Source organism: Synchiropus splendidus, chromosome 6 (assembly GCF_027744825.2).
Source record: "Synchiropus splendidus isolate RoL2022-P1 chromosome 6, RoL_Sspl_1.0, whole genome shotgun sequence".
Classification (NCBI taxonomy): Eukaryota; Metazoa; Chordata; class Actinopteri; order Syngnathiformes; family Callionymidae; genus Synchiropus; species Synchiropus splendidus.
The window spans coordinates 20,446,383-20,471,114 of NC_071339.1; the positions used below are offsets into that span (position 1 = coordinate 20,446,383).

Genomic DNA, 24,732 nt, shown 5'->3' on the forward strand with positions numbered 1-24,732 from the left:
ATTGTGTTTCAAGGGAACTATTGCAGTGTGTTACAGCTTCAGTGTTATGTTAAGGCTCCCTTCACACGTGGTCAAGAGGATTCCTTTTCACCACTAGAAAAGGATTAAGGCCGCACATACCTGCGCCATGCCACTCCTTTTTACCCGAACTGAGGTTCTAATGTTATTCTATATTATTCGTGTTTAACATATTCTGAGTCCAATTTTCCCAGTCGAACAGTAGGTGGCAGTAGCGTTAAGTTTGGTTTTGGTCCTGGTTAAGGTTAGTTGTTTTGGTTGGTTAGGTTTAGAGTGAGAGCCTGGAGAAAGCATTATGTTAATGAGCGTACCCCTTAAAGATGGTTGCAACAAACCTGTGTGGATGTGCGTGTGTTTGGTTTTTTTTTTTCTTTTTGTTTTGTCTGTGTTATATTATGTGCAGCCAGTCATGTGACCCTAAGTAATAGAAATGAATGTGGAAGTTCATCGCAATATGTCCATGACTTTTAGCATAATGCGGCACACTAACAATGTTGTAGTCAGGACTCTCCAACCTGAGTCAAAGTAGGGACTCAAGCATGCAGAGTCCAAGTCCAACACCAAGATTTTGAGGGCGCTTTTGAGGGCACACCAAACTGGTTACAGATTGCACTACATTGTTCCAATGTTTGACTCTCACTGCTTGATTTAGTTTGAAGAAAAGACAAATAGCTTTATGCATTTAAGCATCTGGATTCAGTATTCAGTTTCTTGACCTGGTCTCAGCTGCAAAACTACAAAGAGACTCTGAGAACCAAATAAAAACATAACCAATATTGTGGTGACCAGAACCCCTGGGTTATGTTATTAGTAATTACTGAAACTTAATACACATTTTATTGTCTGAGGCACACATCTATACCAAAATCATTTCTCTGTCATGGGAAGACATGAAGTCCATTACATAGTACAGTAGTTGGTAGTGATGCTACAGCACAGAGTTAGCGCATTAAAAATAATAACAAATAAATCTGAATTATTCATCTCCACTAGTTATGGGAATATGGATGTATTACTTTATGATTACTCCTCCAAAAATCCCACAACCACTTCCTGCAGATTAACATGTCTGAAGCTCATCTGCCATCGGACGAAGATCAAGGTCCGACCCCACGTCGTGCTATCCGCTCGCATTCATCGTAAAGGGACAAAGTGATGTTGAAGTCACAGATGAATTGCTGCCTCACCCGATAAAGCATTTTTTCAAACACCTCGTGGATCTTTGTCAGCAAAAAAGATCCAACAGCCGCCATGAGTCTCCATTGATGGAGAATTCAGTTAAGAACAGGAAGAGCGGGAAGATCCAAAGCTACATACCAGAGCTTCGCCCTGGCAAATCTTACGGACAGAAAAAAATATCACTAAAGGGAAGAGTGACATATAATTTTCCTCGACTGATAGCAAGTACGATATCATCATATAAAAAGGCTTTCTCCACCCAGACAGGTTGTGGGGAAGAAGGCACAAAAGTCTAAGGGAGGAAGTGGCTGGAAATTATTTATCTCTGTGAAACTTTTCTTATTTGGGAAACAAGCGTCCTAAAGGTACAGAGGAACAATGTAGGAGTGAGTCAGGCTATTCAATGGTATAGGTGAGTTGTTATTATTAGTTTGAAGTCTGAGTTCATTTTTGGGCTGTCCGATGTCCAAATACTATACACAGTGTAGTCAGAACATAATGACAGACAAACCTATACCTAAGTCCTATTTCCAGAGTGCAACTTGGCTTAATAACCATTCTTAATTCAATATATTGTCCCAAGAATGAATCAAGCAAATGAAATCTTTTCTTTAAAGAAGCCGCGTCCACACGGAGATGGATGCAGAAGTGCTGTGTCAGAGAGGCACCTGGTGGTGTTCCTTTTACTCAAATAAATAATCATTCAGTTGGATAAATAAGAAGCCAAAAAGAAAAACCTCAGTGTCAGTACCATGATTCTCTATCAAACCCAGAGTTCACCTACAGGTGTATCTGCCTTGCGTGGAGCAACATGGAACCAACGAGGGATTTGGTCAACCATGGGTAGATAGCGGAGGTCGCTGAGTAATGTTGACGTTGCCCTTTTTGGCTGATCGAACGCCAGATGCACCTCTGCATTATGCACCATCTGTATATGGCCGTCAGGTGCACGCCATGAGGTCAGCCACCGGAGCGTTGCGGTAATCTTCATGAAAGATTAACCTGCCTTGAAGCAACGTGTGGCCCCTGCACTGTCATCTATGGTCAGGTGTCTTAGTCAGTGGCTGTCTCAAAAACTTCAGTTGCTATTTTTGACTTGGAAAATAAGCTTTTATGTTATTTATCACTTATTTACACAGTACACCCATATATTGTATATGTATATTTTTAATTATCACGTTATTACAATGTTTTAAGAATGTCAATAGATGCATTTTTTTAACTACAGATTTTTAGGAAATGTATTGTTATTATAATAATATAATACAAATTATTATTATACTTATTATTGTTATTGTCGTTGCTGTTGTTATTGTGTGATACATGTTCAGTATAGCAATGGTGGGAAAAAAGTGCATTGATAAAAATAAAAATAAAAATAAAAAATTCTTGAGCCTGTTGAGTTTTTAATAGCATTGCTTAGTAGTACCTGAATATTTATAATTAACTATATTTATAAATCACTTTTCTCAACATCATGTGATTTAAATTCAGTTTTTGTTTACACCACATTGTCCTTTTTTTGACACTTTGGTTTTTGTTTTGTTTGTTTGTTTGTTAACTATTTCTTTCTTTTTCCCAGAAATTCAAATATATATTTATTTTCATCCTATTAATTTCATTTTATATGTTAATCAATTAATTTGTATTGATGTATTGATTACTATAGTTATATATCTACTATGTATAATATCACTCTATTTATTAAATGAATAGTTTTATATTTGTATATTATTTTTATTTTTCTGGCCAGTCGTTCTAAAATCACCTTTGAAATATCTCCTCCTTCCTCTTATGAGTCAGGGAGCAGTGACGGATTTGATGCGACGCGAGTTCAGGATGAGATGGTTTTTAGGTAGCTGTGTGTGTGTGTGCGTGTGTGTGTCTGTCTATCTGTGTGCTATGGCATAATCCAGCCCGTGGGTGTGGAACAAGACTCTGGAGTACATCTGTAGCTTTGTCTTCCCTCCTGACAAAAGTGACAGTTGAGACCAAACACTTTCCTCCAGCATAGAGGATGAACCATTTGGCCACATAAAGCATGACACTCAGGAGCCGTGACACCACCGCAATCCCTACACACACACACACACTCACACGTTCAAGTAGACGCTCACATAACTCACTCTCGTCCCCTGAAGTTATGTCAGTTTAATTCAGTGCGCCAGCGATCCACTTCCCAGTTGTTCTCAGAGATTTGCAACAGCTGGTGAGTGCTGCACAGATGCAGGGCACGCCAGTAATCTGCTGAAATCCTTTTATTCTTTTCTTTATCAGAAGACAGATTTAGAACAGCGCCACTTGGTCCAGATGAATGAACTTGTCTCACCAAATAACTCCTTTCTCCGCCGCCTCCTCTCCCAGTGGAGGACGTTGGGTGGGGCGTCCTCCATGTTGTTTCATCTGCTTTCAATAGTGGGAATAGAAATGTGAAATGTGTCACATCTGGTGATTGCCACTTTCCATTCTGCCACTGTGGGGACAGCACCGTAATGAGAGGACAGAATTAGAAGAACAGAGGAGATATCTGGTGGAACGCTGGCCGCATTTATGTTCTTGCTGCTCTGGCAAAAACAGTCAATTAAAACCCAGCATTGATGTGAGGATTACGCTATTAGTTCGGACCAGCTTTCTCATTAGTTCCTGCTCCTCTGTTTGGCAGGAACGTGTGGCGAGACAGAGGCGGAGGGTTTTTCTAAAACTGTCTCATTATCAGCTGCCCGGTGGAAAGGTGTCGACCCTTGAGGTCTTGTTTTTTTTACCCGTTGTGTGTTGAAGAGGGTCCAATCTTGGTTCTTTTGCCCCCCATCTGAGCGTTGTGCTGCCTCGGGCTTCACAGTGACCATTGCTTGCACTCTTTTTCAGTGCAAAGCTTTTCTTTTTAGGGCTGGTGTCAAACGCAAGGTCCACGGGCCACATCTGTGCCACTCATTTTATGTGGCCCATCAGGGCTTTGATAGTTGGCTTAAAATGAATTTCAATTCTGACTCACATTGTTTTATCATTTGTGAACACATCTTAACAAACAATCCAGAAACTTTTCCACGCTCAAAAGCTGAACTAGTTAATATTGAATTGAAGGGTTGAACATACCATCTAGGATTACGACGTACCGAAATACAGCAGTGGGTGTGTTTAGGATGCTTCAAGCGAGAATAATAATTCATTGTTTTTGCATTTTGCATTTTTGCAGTATGTGAAATCCTGGTCTGTTTTGTTCATACTTTATTACATTGCTATCAGCTCAACTCTTGAAAGACACGTGTTGTTTCAAATCTCAAAATTCAATAAGCATCTGTCATGAATTACAGATTTATTTTTTATTTTTGAGGGTCAGAATGTTAGTTTTGTAATGTGGCCTGTTCCACAATGTAGTAACAATCCAAAATTGAAATGTTGTATAGGTAGGTTTCAATTCTTATAGTAGAATACGATATAAACAATTAGGGCATAGCTAGATTATTACTGATACATGGCCAAAGCTTCGCTACTCTCTTAACTTTGTGTACACAGATTTTCCTCTGTCTCTTGCCATCCTTGGAGGATATGTGACAAAAATAGCCTCAATAAAACACAGAACTCCTGTGTTCACATCAACTTTCCAGTGCATTTAAACTGCATCAAAACATATGTTTTATCCATTGCTTCTTTTCTGTGAGGGCATAGTGGGTGTTTGCAGTTCCACATTTTTTCTTTTTTTCCTCTTTCTGAATTAACACGATTTTATGGTTAATTTCTGTATATATCGAACTTTCAAATTCTGAAATGCATCTGCAACAAATTATATTTAAAGTTTGTATTTTAGCGCCCAACTAAGACTTGCTACAAACAATTTCATCTCAAGGAATTATCAAAAGAAATAAAAAAATTGTCCTTGATTTTTTCCCTTGAGTTGAGTTTGTTCAGCCCAAAAAAATAGTAGTTTCAGCCTCAAGTGATTTAGTTTGAAACCTGATCTGAGACTCCAATTACTGTCAAAATGCCAGTAAACTTGTGATGAGAAGTTGTATTTTTATTTTATTTTATTTTATTGAGGGTCCGAATGTTAGTCCAATAATGTGGCCTGTTCTCTTCAAAAATTGTTATATTGTTATATGGGAAGGTCTAAATTCTTATGGCAGAATACAATACAAATGATTCAGGCATCTATGTCCATATTCTCATTTGTACTGCATTGAAACATGTGCCTTTAATCCGTTGCTTCTTTTCTGTGTGTGTTTGCGGCTGCACATTTTTCCTTTAACTCATAATTAACCACCACAATCCTTTCTACTCTTGAAGCAATGACTCGACTGACATGATAAAAACATAATGTTCTCTCAGTTTTCCTTTTCCAAATCCCTGACACACCCCAGGGCCTGCAGACTCCCTTTTGTACGTGGTGTTTCTTGAGTCAAATGAGCACTTGACTTGTCATTACCATATAATTAAGAATGGGAATAAAGACTTTGGGAAGTCGTCTCTGTTTATGTTATGTTTATGTCTTCTTGGCTGCCTTGCTACATCCTGTCCCTTCTCGGGGCCCGTGTTGTTTGTGGCTTTGCTTGTGCTTTCTGCCAAAAAGGGCGACATGAGGGATGGAATTGAAATCCTTCCTTCAAAGTGTGTTTGTCAGTATCACCTTGTGAAGTATTCTTCTGCGCAATCTAGCATCGTGCCATTATCGGCTAGTGAGGATCTGGAGACAGAAATGGATTCTTTGGTGCAGCTCATGTTACACACATGGTGCCAGGAAAGTGATTTTATGGTAATGAGTCTAATTTCAGGAGGCAGTGGATATTAAAAACTACCAGCCCTCCTGGAAAGTGACACATCCAACTTGATGTTTTTCTTCTTTTGAAATGGATTCAATCTTTTCTCAATTTCACAGTTTTTTAATTACCATTTATAACATTACAAACTACAACACACCATTTTCTTCTTTTTTGTGTGTTTGTTTTATTTGCTTCATTCTGTTTTTGTTTGATGTGTATGATATATATATATATATTTGTACTTCTTTGCATGTCCTGGCCAGTTTAAATTACTTTTTTTTTTGTCCCACAATTGTACTATATCTAGATTTTATTTAAATATGAAAATGTTTTTTTCTTTAAAATTGTAATCATTTTAGGCATTTGTGCCAGATTGGGAGATCATTTTTTTTGTCTTCTGTTTTCTTTTTCTACTCTATCACGTGTGAGCATCTTTACTGTTAGCCTTATTCGACTAAGATATTCTCTTTCCGCAACATTTTCCCATCAATCAGAGGCTTTTCATTCATTTCTTTTCTTTCACTGTTTGCAATCGGAAGGTACAAAACCCCTCAAAGCAGACAAGAATTTGGCTCCTTCGGAGATGGACAAACCACCCGGGTATAGATCGATACAGTCAGTAATGTACTATTGAATCAGCTTTTAAAGTGACCAGTTTTCTGCTTTTGTGACCCAAGATGTGTTGCTGAATAGCAAAGTCAGCACCAGAACTCTACATGTGTGGCGCTGCTGTGCATTGTGCAAACACAGTAGTTCTGCCACTTCACTTTAGGAGGACGTGGCGCAGTAAGACGGGAGTGAAGTCCAAACACTTGCTCAGCCTTTGTGGACAGCTTCATCGACTCACGTTAAAAGGATGTTTGTTCAATTCGATGTTTGCGAGATGGGAAACTTAAAATGAGCCAGTGCTGCTTGGGAGTAATACGACCAATTAATTAAGGAATGATTTAATTTGCATTAGACTTTAAATCACTTTGTTACCACTTAGTTAGTGCCGAGATTGAAATGTCGAGTGGATCCACATCGAGGGCAGCAGAAAGATCGCGGCAAATAGCTTTAACCCTTCGGACCACCGGAGACACGACGGCGGGCCTGCAGCTAATTTCAAGTCCTCAGTGAATGTTTTTGGACTTTGGGAGGAAACCAGAGTGCCTGAGGCTGATGAATCATACATGGGTAGAACAAATAATTCACCACCAATTCACCATAATTCACTTTTTGTGGTTTACTGTAAATGTCACTCTATTTTTTATTTTTATTTTTTTTTCAGAAACCGAATCAGGTTTATTGCCAGTGGCAGTGAAATAATAAAATAAAATAAAATAAAATAATAACTAAGCAACAAACTACGACGGCTGTTCAGTAAGCAAGTGCTTCACATAAACCTATCTTGATCATCGTCCCTTGTCACGTCTATCTTCATGTCTTCCTCTTCTCCTTTTTTCTGGCATCTCCATCCCTGTCCTCCCTCACTTCATGGGGAGCCTAAGTCAGGTCCATCTATTTCCGCCACATGGGAGTTCGCAGAGAATATGAACAGGAATCATTGGAGAGATGAAACGTATTTTCTTATGTAGCTTGAAATATGCCATTGATCTCACATATGACGTCTATGAATTAAGTGTGAGTGTTTAACAATGTCGGCTAATGTATGCCACCTTTGATCATTTAGTACCTTTCGCATCTGCCTTTGCGCTGGAGCAGTTGGATTCTGTTCTGATGTCATACATGCCACGTTTGATTTTTAGTCCAAATAATGATGTATTTTCACAAGCAAATGAATCATAATGTACAGGACAAACGTAGTTGAAACTCACACCGTTGTTTATCATTTATACTGAGGTACAGTCGGCCTCTACATATGTGTGATCCAGGCATGAAGCAAAGTGGACAAGAAAATAACAGATCTTCCCATAAACTTTGATTCTTCTTTTTTTCCGATCTTAGGTCCCATGGACCAACTGGAAAGAGCGAGGCTTAGGCTCACTATAGCTTAACTCCTCTGGATGGGCTGATAAACAGTGCTCAGTTTGATGTTGTCCTTCACTAACCCCCAATGAAAAAGTATCATCAACTCTGCCACTTTAAACTCAGCTTCCTGTGTTTCCCTACAGACAAGATTGATCATTTTCATGCTCTGATTCAAAGTCAAATATTGAATTTGTTGTGTTGGAGGTCAAGTCATGATGAAATCTTTTAAAAAGGAATTCTAAAATAACTGGGTGAGCCGACTAAAGTATGTAGTAGTAGTTGAAATTAGTAGTAAATGGCGGCACCGTACGCGGACACAACGAAGCGGGTTAGCTTATCTATACATCACAGATTCTGTCTTGAACATATCGCTGTGCTCTGAATTCTGTATATTGTGTGTTTTATGATCTCTTATGACACAACTGAATCTGTCATTCTCACGCAGACAATCAAACCATGGCGTCTTACTCCGACGTGAGCATTCGGATTCTGGATGTGAACGACAATCCTCCTGAGCTGGCCACTCCGTACGAAGCCTCCATATGTGAGGATGCTAAGGCAGGCCAGGTAGGTCACATCGCTTCAACAATTTGTCACCCCCTGAGCACTGAATGCATCAAAATATCACTATGTGTCTTTTCCAGGCGCGACACGTAACATGACATTTAAAACACCTTAGTTCAGGCTCTGATTGCAAATGCCATCAGTGAGTCTCAATGAGAAGCATAGAGTTGTTGTTTACTCTGCTGAGGGAAGTTAGTTTGGCACAGCAGCGCTGCAGTAATCCTGCACAGGTTCTTATTGTTCCTAGTGTTGCTACTTGCACTTATATATCTCATTGCAAATATGCTTACACAAACAGTTTGACAAATAACACACGTCATTAAAATTAGTCAATGCGCGACGTTTCTATGATGACGTTTATTGGATAAGAATCTCTAAAAACTGTTGAGGTTTTAACTTCACAACCGAATATGAAGTCGCTGTCATGGCTGTCTGAGGTTAGACCCAGGTGCAATGTATGCTGGACGACAGACAAGAGACAACATTGAATAGACAAAGACGAGGTTTTACACACGAACAGGAACGAAAAGCGCCAGAACCAGAATAGGGACCAGGAGTTACACATAAGGGCTGGGGAAAAACCTGGAACAACAGAGGCGAATTATAATCAAGCCTTACAAACGGGGAGAACACAAACATACTCGAGGCCCAATTCACATAAAACGCTTGGTGGTGGAAAACACACACACAAGGAAATAACAATGTCAATGAGGAAACAAAAAGTCAGATCCACAAAATACTCACACGCGGAACTCTACCTTAGATGGAAAATGAAAGCAGAGACGAAGCAAGAAGAAACGGGAACCAAGGAATATTCGAGGGAGCTAAAACGAGAGAGAAGAGTCTTAGGAGAGTTTACCATTGGAACACGAAGAAACCATCTGGCGACATAAGCTGACGTCGAGGAGTTGATATCCGTGGAAGTCCCATTACCAAATGTACTGCAGCTGTGTCGCTCGGAAAGCTTGAGAGAGAACAGGACATGGAAATGAAGGAACAACCGGGAATCACAAAAATAAAAGCATGGAGAAACGCAGACATGACAGTCGCACTGATGTTGAGCAGGTCCTCTATGACGTTGTGTTTTGGTCAGTGAATGGTGGAATCTCCAGTCTGGGTTTCACCTAAGAGTTTTCTTTGGGTGGAAGAGTTAATATATTGCAATATAGGAGTTAATATAATATTATATAAGAGTTAATTTAATAAAGTATTTTGGAAGCTCAGGACTGTCCACCTTGCGAAACCATAAAGCAGAATTCATGACTTTGAAAAGGCTCCAATTAAACATTTTATTAGGTATGAGTGTCCAAGTGCTTAATACACACAAATACCTGAAAATGCAGATTAAAAACAGATCCTTATCACCTAGGAAATCAGGACTCTAAATCTAGACCAGGGGCCCCCAGTGGGTTCAGGTTTTTGTTCCAACCTATCAGGCCCACATAGTTTAACCATTTAGGTTCCCAGTCTTCAGACACCTGACTGGTTAAGCTCCATATGCTGGTTAGGTTAGGTAGCTTTATTCAGAATCAGAATCAGAATCAAATTTATTGCCATGGTCAGTGGGGAGCCCACTAACTAGGAAAGTGTTTTGGAATAACGTGCAGTGAAAAAGTAAATAAAATAAAATAAAATAAAATAAAATAAAATAAAATAAAACAACAACAAGGCTGTTCACGAATTCAGCAGTCTGACGGCCGAGGGGAAGAAGCTGTTCCTGTGACGGGAGGTTCTGGTCTGGATGGACCGTAGCCTCCTGCCAGAGGGAAGAGGAACAAACAGTCCATGTCCAGGACATTATTATTTGACATTACATGCTACAGTACAAGACATATAGCATGGATGAAATATCTGTTCTCTCAGACCTGGACGGCATGACATCCACAAAATCAACAGACAGTTGTGTTGGAGCAAAAGCCTCCACCACCCCGGTCCACACTCCAGTCCGTCACTCAGTTATATTCAATTTGTTTTTCGGTTTTAATACCCTCTCAAAAATGTGCAATTTGCCTTGATGGTACTTTTTGCCATTGTGTTCATTGAGTCATGTGGCGGTGGCTGGTTGACGGACACAGTAATGTCACATGTTCACTCATGTTTCTATGGGAGAACAGAGTGTACTTCAATTCCCCCGGGAACACTGAGCATGATTTTCAAGAGACACAATCATTATAGCTTTCCCAGGAAATCAACAGGTGTTTGGCAGAGTTGGAGACAATTCAACCAAGAGAGAGAATAAAACAATTAACAAAAACCTTTAAAGACGCCTCCCATGCTGGGAGCAGCATCTGTACGCGTAATGAGGCCCCGGCAGCTGATGCCCAGGATCGGTGGAGCGCTCCGCACCCCCCACCCCCCACCGCATGTGTCTCCACCGGGCTGCCAGCGTTTGACTTTCAGGAACGTCGTCTGCTCTGATCTCTTCCACTCCCACCTCACACCCTCCCTCAGCAGCGGAGAGCCACATTAACCTTCCACTCCTCATAACAGGAGATGATTAGTCTTTCCGCTGAAAAGTTCACCGCCGGCCTCCAGCATTGTGAAAGAAAAAGCTTTTAATGCTCTCATTAGAAAGAAATGCATGGACATGTTTCACACTGTAATTACGGAATGAATATGATGATTTTTGAAAGTGTCGCTGATGAAGTCGTCTTACTTTGTGATTGAAATAAGTGTATAAATGGGAGGAAATGTGTTTGAATTTGATTTGAATTGTCTTTTGACAGGAAGAAAAGTTGGGTGAGACAATTTCAAAGCCTTCAGTGGTTTCTCTGCCGCTGCTATGAAGCAGTGTTTCCACTGTGTTTCTCTGGTTGGTTTGAAATATTTTGTGTGGTTAGTGGCTCCATTTGTTGCGCAGGTGAGGTTTACAAACATGATGTTCACCCTTGCTGAGAGCCCTTGAATACAATCACTGCTTGACAACACCTGAAGCAAAAGCTAGCAGGAGGTTTGAAGGAGCGGATGTGGAAAATGGCAAAGCAAACATCCTGTCTTCTTTTGATCCGAAAGCTAACCAAGCAGACGTTATGATAGAGGATCAAAGCAGGGTAATATTGATTGTATAGCGCTGCTCTAAAAGCATGAAAGCTTGAGACAATGTATTGATCATGTTTTCACCTCCGCAGGTGCTTTTTATTCTTTAATAGCATGTGTTGATATTGACATTTTCCTGTAAACATGAGGCTGAAAAAGGCCATCTTTCATGCAACCGTGCATACATGCTTCTTTTGTATAAAACTACATCGACAGAGTCCAACAGAGGTGAAGAAGAGAGTGCAGGCAGGTTGTGCACGGTGGGGACAACTTTCTGGGATGATCTGCGTAGGAAAAGTGCCCACTAGAGTGAATGAGAGGCTTTATCGGGCAGTTCTGAAACCTGTCATGATGTGTTGTTAAGCAAACCCAGGATGGAGCGTTAGAGAAGAGGGAGTAGAATGTAGACACACAGGACAACTGACCTATCGATGGTTGGGACAGAGAGAAGAGATGGTGTTAAAGAAGGTAAAAATAAGAAGTGGAACAGTATTTAAGCTACGAAAGCAACTGCATGTAACGCTGGAAATACACACCACAACCGGTGTGCAACATGTTTGGGATGTTGAAGTTGAAAAATGTTAACTCTGGCAAAAAGCTGTTAACCTGTCTGAGCCTCGGTTATGACTCAGATTTTGACTAAGGATTGAACAGGAAGTCTAACTGGACTGACGTCATAACAATAAACCTGTTTTCATGCGCATGATATTGTACTTCAATCGCTGATGATCCCCCTTAAAATAAGTGTTATTGCAATATATTGCTGAACATAGAATAACGCAATACATCGCCATGTATCGTGTCAACACTCCTGTGTAGGGATACGAATAGCAAGACACCTGCCAATATACAGTGCTATTAATGTACTGCCTCTCTGAGCTGCCATGTTGACACTGCAACAACTTTCACAATGCTTTAATTGAAAGTATAAGAACACGTCCTGGTTGTCAGTACGGTACATATTGTTTTGCTGACTGGGCAGGGTGCACTGTGGTTCATCGTGTATGGGAAATGTCCGTTCGTTGAGGGCAATTATTTCCATTTCCGTTGTCTGTTATTGACTTGACTTTCGGTCCATTTCGGTTTGGTCAACTGCTCTCTCTTTTGGGTTCCCAACATGGCATCTTCCTTGCATGACTGACTAGCACCACATCACTGTCGGGGCTTCGCCGCACCGAACAGCAACTAAAAAACAAAGAATGTGTCAAACAAATGTTATCAATTTTGCCATGATATTGAGTATTGTGTGGAAAAAAAAAAAGTTTTTCGGGGGAATACATTCTTCTCACTGACAGTTTTGTAAAAAAAAACAAAAAAAAAACATTAAAGATACATTAAAATAAACTTTAATCATTTGGGACATTGAATCTCTTTATTTACTCAATAATTTCCCTTCATGAGACACTTCATTTGGTTCATGAATCACAGTCATTTCCAATCACAATCACACCTTTACTTTTGGATTAAGAAGTGAAAGACAATCTTTTTTTTTCTGTTCAGTTACGCTGACTATTCTACAAGATACATCTACATCGATGGCCAATTGCTACCTAGTCTCGTGCTGCAATGTTGCAAAGAATCAAATAGTTCATTCAGAGTAGCAACTCCTCTGATGTTTGGTTCCAAAAACACGATTCCATTCTTGTTGTTGAGGTTATTTTTCAATCTCATCGGATTGTTTTCGTTGCATTTTTCTGAGCGTTATTGCTCAGGTCTCTGTTGTCTCTTGGAACACAGAGCTTTTGTCTGATATGTTAATGCACTTTGATGTTTGCTTCCCAGGATGTGATTATTTATTCCAGTAAAATAATCTAACAGAAGGAGAGACCCTGAGGTGTATTCATCAGCCAACAGATGTCCATGGATAAAACAAGCCTTCGTTTTGTATCAGCCCCTGAAGAATGTTGTTTATCACTTCGGAAAAATGTGGTCAGGGAGCCAGCACTCAGAAATTAGAATAATAAAGTAGGCTTCTTTTGCTTCACACAGAGTCAACATCAAAGGCTGCCGAGATTCCTTTTGCATATGTCTGAGGACAAGGTGAACGTGCACTCGCCCAGTTTGACCTTTGTTGAAAAGAGAAACCGACGTTAACAAACGGATCATTGCTGCTTTGTTTGCTGTGCAGCCGGTGCCACCTTCCTAACTGGCCCGCTGCACAAGCAGAATTCATTAGAGCCCACACAAAACCTGTTATTTTTCAATTGATTCAACTGTCAGAGCGATTTAGGTCAACATTTTTCCTCAAGTGAATCTTCATTTAAATGTCCATCTATCTATCTGCCGTATTCATCGAAAATGGTCATAACTGCCTGTTTTCCTGCCGCTGTCAGACACACACCCACACACATGCTGTTAGCACACAGTCCTCGCTGTCACACTGTTAATACTTTTCATGAATCCGCAGTTTACCAAAGTAATGAAGAGTCTTCCATTGTCTCATGGTGTATGTAGCAAGTCTCACTTGCGGAGTGTCAGACCAGCTGTATCAGGCCTAGCGCTTTGGTGGAACGACTGAGAAAATCTGATTAACCTAAGCCATTTACCCACAGCTGGGTTTGATCCCATTTGAGAGTTGGAAACAGAATGTGTTTTGTTTGTGTTTAGCGGCAGAATGTTCGTGATCAGAGTGGCTGCGAAGAGGAAAAAGAGTGGTGACTGAGGATTGAGAGGCTTTTAACTGGGTGGCACAGTTCAAGGCAGGGACCATGACACAAAGATTCTCACCTTGTCTAGATCTGATCTCTTGACTGTGTAATGCCAGCTGACACAAGAGGGTAAGACCAAAGCTTAATCTTTGCAGTTTTCAAAGGAAGTACGCAAAAGTTGAAGAAATGTAGCTCAGACATTCTATTTAAAAAGCTTTGTCTTTTAGGATCACTGGCACAAATTTCATCTCAAGGAAAAACACTGTCCTTACCCAGCTCTTATTTTATCAAAACCATTACCATTTATTTTGTGCATTTCTTTCCAGAGGAAAAAGTCGTTTGTATTTAAGCCTTCACCTGAAGCGGTACAACCTGAAACAGTAGCAATAATGGGCTATTTTTGCTTCTTCCTGATCTTGTGTTGTCCCCCTTATAATGTGGGGTTTGAGGTGAGTTCAGAATGATTTTTTTCCCAATAATCAGCTACATAAATGGCCTGCACTAATAACTGTAAACATGCTGGATATCTATGATCAAAAATCTTTCTGTGACGGGAGAGCCTACTGCTCCCGACTTGAACAGTGAACAGAATGCAGCCAGTCAGGAACCAAGAAAGCAGATATAGATTTGAGCACAAAAAAATCCTAGGGATTAAATCGTCCAATCTGCCAGTGCCTATACCTGGTCTGTTTCCGTCCAGTTGTCCGGGCGACTTTGTTTTTGTTCTGTGACCTGCAGTTGTCCGCCTGACAGTATAGTTATAGGATTTTTCTTTTGAGATGTTTCATCACTATCATACCGTACACTTCCATGTTATGTTACATTGTTTGTTTCTATTCAATGACATGCGGTCGTGTGAGATTTTTGACTTTGACATCATGCTACTACAGGTGTTGTGGGGCTGAAACTCGATGTGTGTTGCGTATCCTAATGAGATTTTCAGGGCCCCACGGTAGACATAAGAATCAACGCCCGATATTTTAATCTTCATGTGAGGAGTCTCAGATAAAGTTCTTAAGATTTAGAAAATCCTTTCGTGTGAATCCTGCTTCAGATGTGCAGACTGTGAGGAAGCAGGTATTTTAAGCAACACATTCTCACTCCTCAGGCGTCACATATCGCCAAGTGGACTTTATTGTCCAATGTAACACAGAAGTGAGCTGACGCATTGGCATTTGGTTCCCTTGGCATTGCGTGATATTCAAAATGAGCAGTTGTGTAAAGATGCAACAGCTCTTGTTGTTACTTCACTTGATGGTACTTGGTATATATTGTACCTTACGAGATCATGCGCTTCACTTAGGGAGGCGCAAAGTCTGGATCATAACTCAAGCTCATGACCACATCTGGTGCTGTATTTACCAAGTGACGTGAGTCTCTGTTTCAAGAGAGGCACCTTGAGGCACCACCCCATTATCCAACCACTGTTTTTTTTATTGGTGTGACGCATTACCTATGTTGTGTCTAGGAGTCCTGCTGCTGCAGAAACGGGTTTATTGAAAGACAAGTGCGTGACATGCAACACAGACGATTAACTTCTGCGTTACTCGCAGCTTCAGCCCCACGCAGTGAAAACTGGTCTGGTATTTCCATAAATGAATCTTAGCAGAAGGCAAGTTGAGTTGGAACTGGAGAACTGTACCATTCAAATTAAAATAAGCTTCGTAAAGTGATCACATTTCACTGATATTGCTCTTGTTATGTATACAGTATAAACAATGCGGTTCCTGACCAAATGAAACGGTAACATTTTGCTAAAAGATCACAAACGCGAATCACAAATGCTGGCATCAATGAACAGGCTTTTCACAGTTTCAGAATGAGTCTGGCTACTTCCTGGTCTGACAACGACACAGCTGTTTGGCAGTTCTCTATTCTGTATAGTTTATTAAAAAGCTTAAAAAATATCAGAACACGCCAGTGGGAAGTCATCATCTGATGGCATCCATAGTAAAGCAAATTATTGCCTGTGGTTTTGCGACCTGATTTTAGGCCACAACCCACCAGTTGACAATGAGTGACTGAAGTACTTGTACGTTATTTCAAAACACCACTATAGTCACTCCAACTTGGTGAACAACTGAAGACCCTGCAGCGAATGATATCTTGACCTTTGTTTTCTCTGCATTCAGCAAACTTTGAGACAGAAGAAGTGAATTCCCATGTTGTTTTTGGCCACACTTTCGACTGATAGAATTATGAACCCTCTCTGACAGAATGATGAGAACACTCTCTTTACCTTGCAGCCCTTCGCTTACCCACCTCTTGGTATTTACGTGACTGAATGCAGAGAGACGGATATCATATAGTGACATGAGTGCAGAAAAAGAGGCCGGGTGGGAAGCCAAATACTAAGTATGGCCGGGGGGGATAGTGGCCTGTCAGTTCAGCTGTACCCTCTCACAGCTGGTTGAGTGGGTCAGTGCGACAGATCACCTCAGCTTGGCCTTGGCACTCTGCAGCTTTAGAAGAGACTAAATGTTAAGCGCATCCAATGGAAACACGTGGCACACATGTACACTAGACGATACTCTTGAGCACCGATACTCACAGACGAAAACTTATTCTCTGCACAGGGAAAGAAAGCGCATATGATTGAAAGCAACCCAGACGGCGTTTTATGAGGTGTGTAGGAGACAGTGAGTCATTTTTTTTTGTGCACACCAATGCCTTTACTTGTGGATTCAGACGAACCAGGAGACTTGTCAGACTGGAATATTTACTGATCCAAGTCTGCTTTTATGCTCCTACCTTTGTTGTATTGATGTTTACAGGGTGCAACTTCATATTAGATTTTGGAAACAGAGAGAAAAAAAAGGGCGTTATTGCTGCTCTGGGCTGTAAGAGGGTTTTAAGATGTAATTACTGAGACTGTGAAAGCTTGTTTGGGGAATGTCACTTGTGTAATTGATGTAATGTCAAGGGAAGATGTATCGCCAAAGAAAAAGGCAGGTTCATTAAATCAATCTTGGATTTTCAGTGACAAAAGAAGAGGTTTTCTCACAAATAGCATCAGCTTTTGAATCATATTCAGGCATAGCCGAGAGTGGAATGATCATTCTACTGAAGTCATTATGCAGCATATCCTCAAGACGGATCAATAACTAAAAAGTTATATTCTTCTGCTTCTGTTTGAGCATTTTTGTACTGTTTTATTTAAGTAAAACCCCCATCACCAGAAGACTTCCCTCCGCTGGCTGCCTGTGAGTTTTAGAATAGATTTTTGAATTCTTCACCTTCACCTTCACCTTCTTCTGCTGCTTATCCGGGGTCGGGTCACGCAGGCAGCATTCGGAGCAGGGAAGCCCAAACTTCCCGGTCTGCACAAACCTCCTCCAGCTCTTCCCGGGGGATCCCGAGGCGTTCCCAGGCCAGACCAGTGACATCATCTCTCCAGCGAGTCCTGGGTCTTCCCCGGGGTCTCCTCCCAGTAGGACATGGCCGGAACACCTCCCCAGGGAGGCGTCCAGGGGGCATCCGGATCAGATGCCCGAGCCACCTCAACTGGTTCCTCTCGATGTGGAGGAACAGCATTTTTTAATTCTGATGTTTCAAAAACATTAAATGATCTCGTCCCTCCTGATCTGGCCGAGCTTTTAGCCCGCTATGTCTCTTCCCGGGTCCGATTTTTGTTTCACTTTTTTATTGACTTCATTAGATAGCACTTGGAAAGTCGACTGCACATACGTGGATTATGCATTTGTGCTTGGGGCAACAGCCGCATAATTTTTCCCCAGAACTCTCTGCAGCTTAATGGATTTATAATATTTATATGAAAAGTATCCACTCACAGAATGTCTTGGCAAATCCGGTGTGTTTTAGAAGCACTTCATTTTTCTGCATATACCTCCACATGATTCACTCTCAGAAGTCACTATCATTTTAGGACAACCAGCCATACTACTTGTCTTCTTCTTTCTCTTCCGGCTTCTCCCTTCAGTGGTCACTACAGTGGATCATCTTCTTCCATCTCACCCTGTCCTCTGCTTCCTCTTATCTCACCTACCAACCTACAAACCTCATGTCCTCCTTCACCACCTCCATCAATCTCCTCTGTGGCCTTCCCCTGCACCTTCTGCCTGGCAGTTCCAACCTCAACATCTTCCTACTGGCTCTCTCTCCTCTGTCCAAACCATTTCAATCGAGCCTCTCTGACTTTGTCTCCTAAACACCTGACATGTGCCCTCTGATCTACTGCTTCCTGACTCCTCACTCCCAGAGAGAACTTCAGCATCTTCATCTCTGCTACCTCCCGCTCTGCCTCCTGTCCTTTTCCTTTTTTTCAGTGCCTCTGTATCTAAACCACCAACCATTGCTGGCCTCACCACCCTTTTGAACACATATTACATATTTGTGTAAACACTTTACTTGAAAGAAAGCCATCTCTTTTCCCACGACCTTGACCTCTTCTGCGCCTTCCTTTTGGTAAGGTCTCATTTTCCATCTTTCCACAGATAAGGGAGATTTAAAGGGGTCAGGAAAGGGGGCGGCGGGATAGAAATCTAATTAGGTGATTGCGTTTAAGCGAGCAGCACCAGTTGCTCGATAAACTCCCACACGTTTGCGTCTCTTCCTCTCCAGCTTCACTCAGTCTTTCACAGCAGTTGTCCTCACCAGGAGATAGCGCTGGAGAGTCCCCCCCTGCTGAGGACCCTGTCAAAGACCACAGATCAAGGCTTCCTGGCAGCATCCTCTCTGCTGTTCCTATTTCATATTCAAATGACTTGATTCATCCCTTAGCTGTAGTAAAGATTCCCCATGCTGTGTCTCGTCTTTGCTCATTATTCTTTTACCTTCACACTACCTTAAACTAGGCTTCGAAGAATGATGAAAAGAAAAGATGACTCCCGTTTTGGCGTGTAATTGCATTTTTCATAGATCTCAGTGGAACCACTTGATATGCTCTGGTCTCTGTCTCTCATCTTTTTGTTGTCCTCATTTTTCGGAAAAAAATAACTCACATGAAACAAGAAAAGCTGGAAGAAATCCACGTTATTGCCTCCCATGAACAAATGAGAATGATTTGTGGAAGGATCGGTGCCAAAGCATGACAATTGCCAAGGAATATTCTGAATATGTTATTGTGTTTGTTTCTGTTTGAACCTTTGTGAATGTGTGTACGTTAAGTTGTTAACATCAGTATATGATGCTCAAATAATAAGATGTTTTTGTTGTTTCTTTAAGTACTTTAAGTATTCATGTACTTTAAATACAGAGTTCGAGAAGCTAAAACTTCCAACCCAAGTTTGACTCGGCAGAGGAGAAGTGTTACCAAGTGGCATCTAAAGAATACCATACCATTACCCTCATCGCATTGTGTTTGTGTTTTTAATGTGTTGTTGGACAGTGTGGTGAAGTGCTGCCTGTGGCGTCAGGAAATGCAGTGAGAGGGAAACATTCGTCTCATTTAAAAGCCTAGTGCGTCACCATGCATGGAACACAAAGTCAATATGTTACGCCTTTGGAGAGAAGATGGACCTTTTGACGTCTCACTCTAGTCCTGACACGACATTCTTGACCATAGAAAGCAAATGCAACACGATCACATCATCTCCATGAACTCATTTACCACATCCATGTTTATCAATGGTTGCCGTTGTTTATTTATTTATTTTTTTGCTAGCATCTTCATCTCTACCATTTTTGGTCCAACACTGTCTCTCCTTGTGGACACCCAAACTTCACCTCTAAACTTTGACACAAGCTGTTACTGTTGTTTCTATATCTTGTTGTTTCTAGTCACTCACAGTGAGCATCTTCAACTCAACTTCAACATCAGACTTTGTGTCTCCAAACCATGCATCATGGAGGCCCTTACTTCAGTTTTATATAGCAACTCCTCACAATCCTAATATCTGCCTAATGCATTTTTTTTGTCAAAAAATAGCATCCACCAAGGTACAGTTTTTTTTGTTTTTGTTTTTTTAAGTCAGTGAGCTGGTGACAGGGTGATAGCTGTGCGTGCCATGAGAATAAACACGACACTTTTGAATTTTGTCACTCTTAAAAAAGTGATAAAAATGCCTTGATTTAAATAAATATTAGCCAGAGACGCATAACTATCTTCAGTCATGTCAGTGAGGAAAAACCCATTGCAACAACACCATCAAAAGCATGTGACTACAACAATACGGATGGAAATCGAGCAACTATATCACCTCTTATCCCGGCTGCGTGGCTTTCAGACGATTGTGAGGGTGATAGCGGAGATGTACTGTAGAGTGAAAGAGTCGTGTAGAAAATGGATCCCCGTCTTTAGTGTGAGTGTTGATGTCATTTCAAAGTGTTCAGAACCATTCTAACGTTTGATGAACTGCATCACTTCTTGCAAAACTTGGTCAGGAAGACTTTAATTCATTTTCATATCTTGAGTGCAGAGTTCACCTCTCGGTGGATAGAATCTTGTGATTAATGCTGATTCACTCCATAATTACAATATAAGCCACATTCACCCTGAATAACAGCTCTGATTCGCTGCGATGACTAAGCCGGTTCTGCGGCTGTGATGCGCCATCAATATGGAGGAGCTGTTTATTGTGCAGATACAACTGTGGCCCGGAAGATGACTTGGCAGCAACTCAGTCGCATTAATACATATTCACTCTTCATATTCGGAACTAGAGAGATGGCTGATGTACTGTGAATGAATGAGTCCAACCGATAAGCAGAAATGGCTCGTAGCATTTCACAAGAATGGTTTTGTGATGCAGAAATGGAGTCTGAAGTATCATTGCCAAAATAATCAATTGGTTTTTGAAAGATTTGCTTGTGTAACCTGTACAGGTGGTAGGAGTTGAATGAATCATAGATCGCAGAAAACAGAGCGGTGAAGGTCTTACATCTGCCTCTACTGACGTGTTAATGATATCAACAACATTTGATGTCTTTGTAATAACCAGAGGAGGATTTTACGTAAAGAACTAGATGGCATTCAACTGAATAAATCCATTCAGAGCTGAAGAAAAGCAGCAGAAAAACACTGCTCCATCTCTGCAGTTTCCACTCTTCTCCAGCCAGTTCTGCTGTTTTGTGGTTTGCAACGTTCTTTCCTGTCGTATCCTGTAATAATAACTTCTAGTTATTCCAGATTTGCAACATGTTTTTGGGACTCCAGCGAAGGTTGCAACGCGACAGGTGCAATTTTAGACTTCAAAACGGAAGTAGGGGGTACAACAGAATAGATGCACTTTGTGTTGGTGCAGGAGGGTCTCAGAAAAGAACCCAACTTGAGTTACAATCTTTCTGTCAGTTGGTTTGTGTGTCTGTTTGTTCACTGTCTACCACAAAAAGTCAGCAGGATTTTCATTTCATTTTTGTTTTTATCCTCACTTCTTTGAAACTCTCCGAACTTCATGCATAACTGCCGTTTTCAAGTAAAATGCAGCACATAATCAAATCACTAGCAATACTTTAACTTCCATGTGACAAACTGTCCACTCCTCATTGTCAATTATGCAAATTGTTAAATTCCTATTTGTATTTAAAACCTTTGAAAAGTCTTTCACGCCGTTACCATGGTCGCCACAGTCGCCAGAGACCAACTGCTACGCAACTGGCCACAAACCATTAACTGCATTAAATGCAAACAGCATGAGTTCCAATCCTAGCTTTTTTATTGATTTCTTCAATACCATTTTATCCTAAAATTGTCCTGACAGATTCACTAAGATTCAAAAATGCGTAAACCTGCTTGTAAACCTCCTGCAATGTGTGTAAGCCCACCATGCAAACGTCTACATTGGGGTGTTAGTAAGTCAACTGTACTCACTCTTTAACCGGCTGAACTGAAAGTCACACAAATGATATTCAACTTCTAGATGTAACATTTTTTTTAGAATTTGTGGTGGTAACACTCACACACTAGGAGACACACTATATACCACAGTGAGGAGCGAGGAGGTGTCACCTATCAAGTTGCTTATTCATGTCCAAAATTAAGAAAGAACATGTTTCTCATTATATATTGGTTCAATAAATGGAGAAATGGATTGTTCGTTCTGTTCTGCTTCACCTCCCTGCCTGTCATCTGCAGATGAGAATGCTCAGTACGGAGTCTCAGAAATGGATCTGGTCAGACGAACAATGTAGTATAATTCATTGAATCAGCTGCTACTATTGTGGAGATATTTTGTGCATTAAAATATGTTGAGAACTGGCAATAATGACAGAAATCCCTCGGATTAATTCAACACTTTTTTTGTTTTGGTGTTGTGAGAGAGCTGTTCTAAGGCTGTGCTTGAAGGATCTTTGAACAGCATCTGGGAATTGAGGGTGGGATTTAGTTGCTGCTCTCCAATCATCTAAAAAAAAGTTCTGAAGAGTTTCAATGAACTGAGAGAGTTCTATAGTGCAAAAGCTTTTGGTTAAGTTGTGGCAAGTTTGCTCTTCGTAGAGAAATAGTTAGAGAAATACTGTTGTTGTATAACTATTGTATTGTCCAATACAGTTGTTTCTCTGCAGCTCCAAATGTTACATTGGTGGATTTTCTCCCTGAACCGTCAGTGATTTTTGTAGATTGAATTTTAGTCAAGTTTGTCATTATTATTATTATTATTATTATTATAGTGATGAAAGTGGGTTTAAATTGGTGTCAAATATACCACTCCCTTTAATGGTGCTAAGGAAAAAAAATCCCTGATTTTGCAGCAGATTTTAAATAATAATAATATCATAATAAAGTTGCGATAATTTATGGCTCTAGAACAACATGTCGGGAAATAAGGAACTCATAAACTAGCTAGTAAAAAAAACTATTTTTGGCCTGAAAAATGCTCCTGGCTGCAAAAATTTGAAAATATGCATATTTGCAAAAAACAATTGGTGTTTCAAATACTCACACACTCACAAACACACACAAAAATGTACTTGCTGAATAATACAATGCTAAAAATAATTTAGTGTTCCTTGACTAGTCTCCCACTGACCTAGTGTAGTGTGTGCTTGTTGTTTGGTTACGGAGCTCCTCACAAGTGCAGAGAATGGCAGACATGTTTGTGTATGTGACTGAAGTTGTTCAGCAGCTCATTCATACAGCGAATTAAAGCAGTGACTGGCGATGTGTTACACAGGATGTAGAGTGTCAGAAATGACGTAGAGAGAGATGTGTCTCGCAGTCAGCCATGTTTGTTTAGTGTTAAGGTTTTTAGTTCTACCTATTATACGTTTAAATAATCAAGATTCACCCATTTATGAATTGAAACAAATTCATTCACGTTCAAATAATTTATGGGCAAATGTGTCCCATCACACATGACTTGATCTCAACAAGGTGGTAGCGACTGTGATGATGCACATCCCGAGAGGCGGGCGAAAGGAGACTACAGCGATTGTTTGAGTTTTGCTGAAAGGTCGCGGTTATTGGAGTAAATTTCAGCACCTCTTAGTATAGTAGTATGTATTTTTTTAAAATGGCATTCACTTTGTGGCAGGCCTTTGCTTTGATTTCCAAGCATTTCAGCATCTTAGTGTGTTCAGTGCGTCAATAATTTATGCTAAGACTGAGTTTATTTAATTCCCAACCAAACTGGAACAGATGCATTATTTCACTGATTCAGGAATCACTGTTGTTATACCCAACTGAGCGTAACACCTTAAAAGGCGGCTGTCACTTTAGGAAGTAAATACTCGTGTAGCAGCTGAGTAATGGTTTGATATATTTCCCACTGATCTTATCTGAGGCCGAGTATTTGTGAGAGCAGACAGAGGAATCACACCCACCGAGCTTCCTCCTTAATCATTCAGAGAAATGCCTCTCGTAATAGCTGTTCTGGGGCTGTTTGTCATGTGTGTCTCCACCGTGTGTGTTGTTGGCAAAGAGCACAACCTGCTGCAAGATAAAGCACCCTGTGAACATTTATTGGGACACTGTGTTGAAGGCAAACGTTTGTGTGCACGTTTGACGCCTTGCAAGATTTGTTCAGGTGTGTATTCCCGGATACACAAAGAATGAATGTTTTGGTTTGTCAATATTGTTTAACAGATATTAACGGTTTAGTAGATCCCAGCAAAAACGTCCTTTGCCTCTGTTTTTAATCTTTAAATGTTAATCTTCTTCCAGCTGGTGCACAACATCACCGGGGTGGACAAAGATGAGCCTCAAGCTGGTCACCACTTCACCTTCAAGTTGGTCCAGGATTCCTCCAGCAGTCGACACTTCACCTTGGTGGATGTCAAAGGTGAGAGGTCGCTATTTTATTGAACTTCAGACGCGTGGATCAGCAGTATCTGATTTTTCAGATGTTAAATTTGGGGGTTGTTACACAGTGATTTATGATGTTTAGTGAGCAGAAACCCGCTGACTCTGTCACATCAATATAGTGCTCAGATAAAGCTCAGGTCTGCGACTCCGATCAGTGATCAAATGAGACTGTAAGAATCTGGGGAGCAGTCATTAGATTTTGCTTTTGTCCCCAACCTCTAAGTCTTGTACTCAGGGTCACTTGGTCTCGCCTATGACACTGTAGCACATGCTACTTAGAGGTGAACCAGGTGTGGCCGCAGTGCGTCCATTTAGGTGAGAAATGGTTGGCTGGATTGTCAGTGAGAGCCTTTAGAAAAAGAGT

General features: G+C 40.8%; 1 protein-coding gene across 5 annotated transcripts in view; it reads left to right on the plus strand.

Moving 5' to 3' along the window:
* Window positions 1-24,732, plus strand: part of LOC128761224 (cadherin-22-like) — a 190,420-nt gene that overhangs the window by 152,888 nt on the left and 12,800 nt on the right. For all 5 annotated transcript variants that reach the window (XM_053869302.1, XM_053869306.1, XM_053869305.1 and 2 more), the window contains exons 10-11: window positions 8,368-8,489; window positions 24,228-24,345. In XM_053869302.1, coding sequence (XP_053725277.1) covers window positions 8,368-8,489; window positions 24,228-24,345 — 240 coding nt within the window. The remainder of the gene's footprint in view (window positions 1-8,367; window positions 8,490-24,227; window positions 24,346-24,732) is intronic.